General features: G+C 37.1%; 1 protein-coding gene across 1 annotated transcript in view; it reads right to left on the bottom strand.

The window, feature by feature from the left end:
* Window positions 1–1,533: 1,533 nt before the first annotated feature.
* OCA2 (OCA2 melanosomal transmembrane protein) overlaps window positions 1,534–7,746 on the bottom strand; it is a 224,097-nt gene continuing 217,884 nt past the window's right edge. The window contains 1 exon segment of the mRNA XM_042459282.1: window positions 1,534–2,767. Within this exon segment, the coding sequence (XP_042315216.1) occupies window positions 2,683–2,767 (85 nt within the window). The 3' untranslated portion in view covers window positions 1,534–2,682.

Here is a 7,746-nt window from a genome sequence, read left to right as displayed (position 1 = left end):
TATATTGAGAAAGACAAAGGAAACCCAGTGAGAAACTACCAAATATCTGTAAAAGAAAATAGATTTTTCACCTGTGATTTCATGTTCCAGAAATCAATACATGATTTTGGAGGGGGGATATAGTCCCTTGTTATATTGATGTCTCAATTAATGTGTATTTAAATATTCACAGTAGTTTAGTCAAAAGTGGTCACCTTTTTTTAACAAAAATCTTTGACAGAATTGAAAGAACTCATTTGAGGAACTCATTTCACGAAGGTATTGCAAAAATATTTGTTAGGTTAGAGTAATACCTGTTTGCACACAGGATCTCAACAGGAAACACTATCTTCAGTTTTAATAGGCTTCATTTTTTGTTAATGATCTCTACAAATAGCCAATACCTGTGCTGACAAAAGAAAAATCAAATTGCCAAGTCCATATTACAGCAATATCTTTCTTAGGCCAGTCAAAAAGTGACACGAAAACTGATATTCTTATGCCTTTTTAGAATTCAAAGATATAGCCATGATGATAGTCTGTAGAATCAGTATGTAGAGATATCTTATAGCACCTTTGAGTCCCTACGTTCATCCATCCCCCTAACCACAGGCTAGTTCCATTGCAAAACTGGATCTGCCACTTCACCTCCATGTACAAAGACTAGTTTCCTTTGTCTTTGTGCACTAATGACCATCGTTAAAACTGGACCTACAACTTCATTTCCATACACAAAGGACTTGAAATTTGTATTGACATCAATGGCATATATATCTCTGTACCTGGCTTCCAAATGCATCTGAGGAACTAGACTGAAGTCTATGAAAGTTCATGCTGCCAATTTCTTTCTTTCAGTTAGTCTCAAAGGTGCTACAAGATCTCTCTATGTATTGTGCCTTTTTAGTTGACTTTATAAAGGTATTACCACAGTATGACTTCCAAACCTGACTTACTTAGTAATGTGATGTCATCAGTGTGTGAACTCTGATTTTCAGGAATCTCATGGAAGGAAGAATGAAAGAATTAATGAAAGTCTACTGACCCATTAACAAAGGAGAATTAAAGCGTATGGCATACAAGAAAAGTGATCCTTAGCAAAATCAGTAGTTTTGAACCAAAAAATACACCTAGAAAAATTTCACTCAGTCCTAACTAATATCTTAGCACTTGGAAATCTTAATCACAATATTCAGTTATATAGGCTGATCAAAGAACACATGGACATAGACAGAGGCTGCGGTCCATCATCCAAACAATCACACGACACAGCTTTTGCTCAGCTGTACCAGTTTAGACAGCAGCATACATAAAATGTAATACAGTCGCCATTCCATTTTTGCAGGGGATCCATTCTCGACCCACCCACCCACCCCCCACAAAAATAAAAAATCACCAATATTCAAGCCCCATGAATGGTAGTGTATGCCTGGGGGTGCCTATGGGCATGCACCGCGGGCACCACCCATTTTGTCCCCCTCCATTTGCCACCCATGAACAGGCAAGGGACACGGATTCCAAGTCCACAAAAATGGAGGGGTGACTATACAGTACTTCTATTTTTCTATATTTGCTTTAATAAACTAAATTGTATAGTACTCAAATTACAGTCACTGTAATCTAAAATAGTACAATCCATCAAACATTTGCACTATGTGGTTCTTTGGATCCTGTGTCCAGGTGACTTAGCTGCCAGTCAATAAACTGCATTCACAGTGATCCCTGGTTATTTCAGTAAATAAAGATAATATATAAAATAGACTTTCTCTGCTGAAATGAACAGGGACATCACTCAGAGACCAAAATCGTGGCCTGGTGACTTGTGGTGGCACAATACCACTGCACAAGTAGTTGTGCTGTTTAGGATGTTGCACAAGGGAAGTTCTAGTGCAGACAAGCAATTGGATACTTGATGTAGCAAGGTTTTTGCACAATGGTACTATTCAGCATAACCCCAGCATAACTATGCATGCATACTTTTATGTTATATAGTTGCTGAACAGGATCTTGGCCACAGGCAGAGAAGAATTCCCATGCTTATAACAGAGAGCTGAACTGGAGTAATAGTATTCAAAGGCATAGCTATGTTAGTCTGAATCAGCATGTAAAGGGATCTTGTAGCACCTTTGAGACTAACTGAGAGAAAGAAGTTGGTAGCATAAGCTTTCATAGACTTAAGTCTACTTTATCAGATGCATGGACTGAAGTGCCTAGGAACAGATCATTTTAACTATGAATAAGCAGGTTGTATGTGTTAATAGTGAAGTGCAAATCTTGTATGGTGATGAGGTGACAAGTTCAGTTTTAACTACAGTCACTGGGGGCAATGGCAGGCCCAGCCAGCATCACACTACATTTCAGTAACTCCCTCCAATATTCATATATATTGATCGACACACCTTTGCTTTAGCAACATCCTTTCTCCTACTTTTTCTCCCAACAACCATAATTAAAATTGAACTACTCACATGACATACCCACAGGTTTTGCATTTCTACTGCTATTCATGCATACAACCTACTCATTCATAGCTATAAAAGTATTCCTAGGCACTTCACTCCATGCATCTGATGACATGGAGTGATAGTCTGAAGGATTTCTTTCCCCCCAAATTGCTTATTGTTTTTATACAGCATTTTAAATACATAATAGAGACTGAAAGGGACAGAAAGTGTATTTTGGTCTTCTGTAGCAATAAACCCTTTCTTAGGTCCAACCCAGGACGACATGAGCAACAAGGAGATAGCACATTCCAATGATACAGGTCATGATCATCATAGGGAAACCCAGCCTGAAACAATAAAAAGAAAGAGAAGAGGTAAGTAAGAGCACATCATTCACTTGCTGGCATTCTCAAATGAATTACTTTGTCAATCACAAATAGCAATTTGAAAATCCACAATACTGTTATACTCTGTTCACCAAGTTTTTAATATTGCTGAATCAGATTGTTATGCAAACTTAGCATTGTTGCAAAGGAAGTCATTATCAATACACCACTACAGGTAATTTAGTTTAACAGGTATAAGAACTATGTGTACATTCACAATTGATCAGTCCACTCAAAAGAAAAAAACAGCTGGACAAAAATATAGCAAAATGTGATCCTGATTAATTCCCATGGAAATCACTGAATTGAGAAATAATTTCAACCAACTACTGTTTCCATGGGCTTTGTCCTTGGATAATGTTTGTGCCAACAGTCTAAACAGCAGTAAATTACAGTTTTAATCTAGAGATCACCAGTGTGTATGTATCACAATGGCTACAGTCACATTTCCCAAGAAAGTAAAACTGGTATACCAATTGAAGTTGATAGCAATGCAGTCACTTGAAAGGCAGACAGTTTAGGCCCAGCATTACATAAGATACAGATGTGAAGGTCTCCCTTTAAGGAATATATAACTCCATCCAGAAAATACATACTACAACATACTCTAAGATCAATTGGGTCACTTATCATCAAGAGCTCAGTTGTATTTATCATGCTGAGTGTATCAGTTGAGTATCTAGCTTTAGTCAAAAGAGAAGCAATGAACCTGAAAATCATGCAAGTAGCTAAGGGATTTCTGTTTTTCAAATAGAACATGACTTTTACCTTGCACATGTCATTTTTAAAAGACTTAGCACTTCTCTTCTACCTTGAAAACCCTACAATGAAACAAGATGGTGCTGGAAAATGGGAGCTCCAGGTTGGAAGTCAGTCAAACAGCTACTGGGGCAGAACAAAGGAAAGGTATGGATACTGCTGTGTCTAAAGATACAACTAGACTCAAGTTTAAAGGACATTCAGTTGCTAACATGCTCAGATGTGAAAGTTGAGACTGAAGCTGCACAACACTTATACAGTGGGACCTTGTTATCCACTGGGGTTTGGCTCTAGGATCCCCCGTGGATAACAAAATCCATGGATGCTCAAGTCCCATTAAATATAAATGGTGTCCCTTACACCAAATGGCAATATCGAGGTTTGCTTTTGGGATTTATACTTTTTGGAATATTGTCAAGCTGTGGATGCTTGAATTGTGGATAAAAAATCGGTGGCCAAGTAGGGCCAACTGTAATAGGAACATGAAATGTAGGAAGCATGAGTCAGGGGAAGCTACAGATTGTAATACAAGAAATGGAACGTATAAACATTGCAATACAGTCGGCCCTTCTTATACACGGATTTTTTTACACATGGATTCAAGCATCTGCGGTTTGAAAATGTTCAAAAAAAGTATACATTTCAAATATCAAACCTTGATTTTCCATTTTTATAAGGGACACCATTTTGCTATGTCATTATATTTAATGGGACTTGAGCATCCACAGATTTTGTTATCCACGGGAGATTCTGGAACCAAACTCCAGCAGATAACTAGGTTCCACTGTACTTGCTGTGAACAGGACATTTTCAATCACATAATTATACAGTGTTTTACTCTGGAAATGACAATGTAAGAAGAAACAATGTGGCAGAATAGTGGAGACATGTAGCAAAATGATCAGGAGATATAATGCAAAGTCTAACCTAATAATATAAATAAGTTTTATGGGGAAACCTATCAATATAAATATAATCCATGTTTATGATCCAATAACAGAGGAAAAAGCAGAAGAGGAAATTGATCTCACAGCAAGAAAGGCTTTTTGACACCACTTTAATTTTCATGGCTCCATCCTGTGGAATCCTGGGATTTGCGGTTGGTGAAATATTCAGCCTGGTCTGCCAGAGAGGTCTGGTGCTTCACCAAATTACAAATCCCAAGATTTTGTAGGACAGAGTCATGGCAGTTAAAGTTGTAATTAAACTGTTTACAGTTAAACTGTTTTATTTCTGAACTGTGGATACACCCTTAATGCAGAAGCTGATGTGCTATTTGAGAGTGAGAGAATAACATATTTGGTTCTCCAGCTTCATGGATGCATACAATTGGCTTGCTGGCTGCTTCCTTTTCACTAAGGGAATCTTTGCTTATTTCATTTTCACATATAAGTACAAAGCATTTCAGCAATTACCTCCAACAAAGAACATAAAGATTTTTTCACAATTTTTGAGCTCTATTTGTATTTTGGAACTTTGTTAAGGTGTCACAGACTAGATGATATTTTTCATATGTTTGGATTTTTTTCTGATTTCATGCCCTGGAATGGATGGTTAATAGTAATTTTCTTTTACTGTAAATGCATTGTATACTGCCTAAAAATATCAAAGGACCTCAAACAGTCTGTGTGAGGAAGAAAGCTATTAGCAGAAAACGTCATAGACTTATTTTCTAGAATAAACATCAACAACTACTAAGGAAGGTTAACAAAGGCGTTTATCACACGGGGGAAATCCCATGCAGGAGGTTTAAACTAGAAAAACCCCACAAAAGCAGGTTGATTTTCACATGACATCATTGTTAAACTTGTGTTAACCCAAATGGAAATGGACAGAAAGTAGACAAAAGCTGCTCCTTTTTCCTTTCGGAAAAACCCGAAAGTAAAAAAGGAGGGGCTTTTGTTTACTTTCTGCTGTTAACACAAGTTTAACAACAATGTGTGTGAAAAACAACCCATTTTGTGGGGGGGTTTTCCCTAGTTTCTGCATGGGATTTCCCCCATGTGATAAACTCCAAAGAAAATGCAAAAGCAGGCTTACTGCTGAACATAGAAAAAACAAAAAATAAGGACCATGAAGGAACTACATAAATTCAACCTAGATAATGAGGCAATCGAAATAGTAAAAGAGTCCCTGTACCTTGGATCAAACATTGTTCAGAATGGAGCCTGCAGCCAAGAAATCAGAAAACTAAGAATGGGGAGGACAGCTATGAAAGAACTAGAAAAGATCCTAAGGAGTAAAGATATACAGCTAAGCAATAAAGTTAGAATTATACAAACCATTGCATTCCCCATCACCATGTACAGATGTGAGAGATGGACAATGAAGAAAGGGAATAAGAAGAAAATCAACTCATTTGAGATGTGGTGCTAGAGAAGAGTGCTGAGGATTCCATGGACACACAAAAAGACAGACAAATGAGTCCTTGAACAGATCAAGCTTGAACTCTCCTTGGAAGCGAAGATGACCAAACTGAGGCTGTCACACTTTAGTCCTCTTGTGAGAAGGCATGACTCATTAGAAAAGACAATAATGGTAGGCAAAGTAGAGAGCAGAAGAAAGAGAGGAAGACTGCACACTAGATAGACTCAGTTAGAGAGGCCACAGGCATGAATTTGCAGGACATGAGATATTTCACCACAGGGTCAACTCAAGGCTAGCTAAAAACAACAATACTGAATTACTGCCAACCAGCTAAAAAATAAACAAGAAGATAAGGAGACAATTTAGACTGACTAGGTACAGCTAGAAAAATATAGTCATGTAATAGATAAATGCAGAGTTATCAAAGAAGGAAACCCAGATAGAGAGTCAAAAATTGAAAGGAAGTGGTCATTGACTTGTGAGCCTTTTTAGGCACACTTAAGTAATAGACTGATGAACTGAGAAGGAGTGATAGATACCATATAGAAGATGAGATGAGAGAGACAGAGGGCAAGCAACCATTGCTTTCAAGGGCTGTGCCCCTACAGCTGCCTCTCAGGCTGCGTCCTAGGCTGAAAACCCTACCCTAAAATGTTGAACATTTTAACAGAGAAAGATCCTCTTCTATTGATAGTGAATTATATATTCCTTATGTTTGTTGTAGCTAGGCTACTAAATACTATAGTGTACTGCAATGCCTGTATGAGATGTTAAATTCCTGTACAGATGAATTGATAGAGATGCTTGTTGTATATTTCATGTATCTGTAAAGTGATACAGATGGTGAGAGAGAGATAACAAATGTATCAATTTCTTTATATAAATGTCAGAATGTGCCTAGGCAATGGAATGTCTATGTTATCTATAATCACCTCCAAGGGAACTAGAATTATGTGTATATTAAATTATCTTTATAATATAGCCTAAAAGATTACAAAGCTGCATGTTTAATAACCCATGACAAAATATCCTGATATTCCAGAATCTTAAGGGGAAGGAAGATGATAACCTACCTATTAATACAATATTATTGTCCACGAAAGGAAAGGTTAGGTAACCAGAAGCTGGACTATAGGGAATTCTTAAAAGAAACAGACTAACTTTCAAAAGAGCAAAGAACTCTCAGTCCCTCAAATAAAGAAGTTGAGCAGAAGAACCTTGCTTGTTTCAGAAGGAAATTAATTTGTACAAAAAACTGTAGCAAGGGATCTACAGCAGAGTAAGCCCAAGACATTTTCCTGTCAGAGGAAGAGCAGCAAATGGTTTCCCCATTTGGTACATAGTAACCAGATTCTAGGACATATCCTACATTTCAACTTTCTTTCCAGGAGGAATTTCAAAATGCCTCCCCATTGAGTTACAATTACAAATAAAAACTCGAACTGTTAGAAAATAATTATATTACAACTGTAATATAATAAGTAATTATAGTACAGGTGAGAAACAATTTGAAAAAATGGGGGAATTTACAACTGTCACTGCTCAGGAGAACAGCTTTAATACAAACATATGTGCTCCCCAAAATGATTTTTTTTCTTTCAGACAATTCCTGTTATAACATCAAACAATATATTTAAAACATGGAATAAAGAGATTCAAGATTTTACTTGGCAGGGGGGGAAATCCAGGATTAAACTATCCAATTTACAGGATTGTAAAGAGAAAGGAGGGCTAGGTTTACCCCATTTACTAATTTGTTATAATGTATGTGCATATACCTGGATAAAAGAATGGATAAACCTAAGCAATGAAGA

This window comes from Sceloporus undulatus, chromosome 3 (genome assembly GCF_019175285.1).
Source record: "Sceloporus undulatus isolate JIND9_A2432 ecotype Alabama chromosome 3, SceUnd_v1.1, whole genome shotgun sequence".
Lineage (NCBI taxonomy): Eukaryota > Metazoa > Chordata > Lepidosauria > Squamata > Phrynosomatidae > Sceloporus > Sceloporus undulatus.
This window is presented reverse-complemented; position numbering and strand designations above follow the sequence as displayed.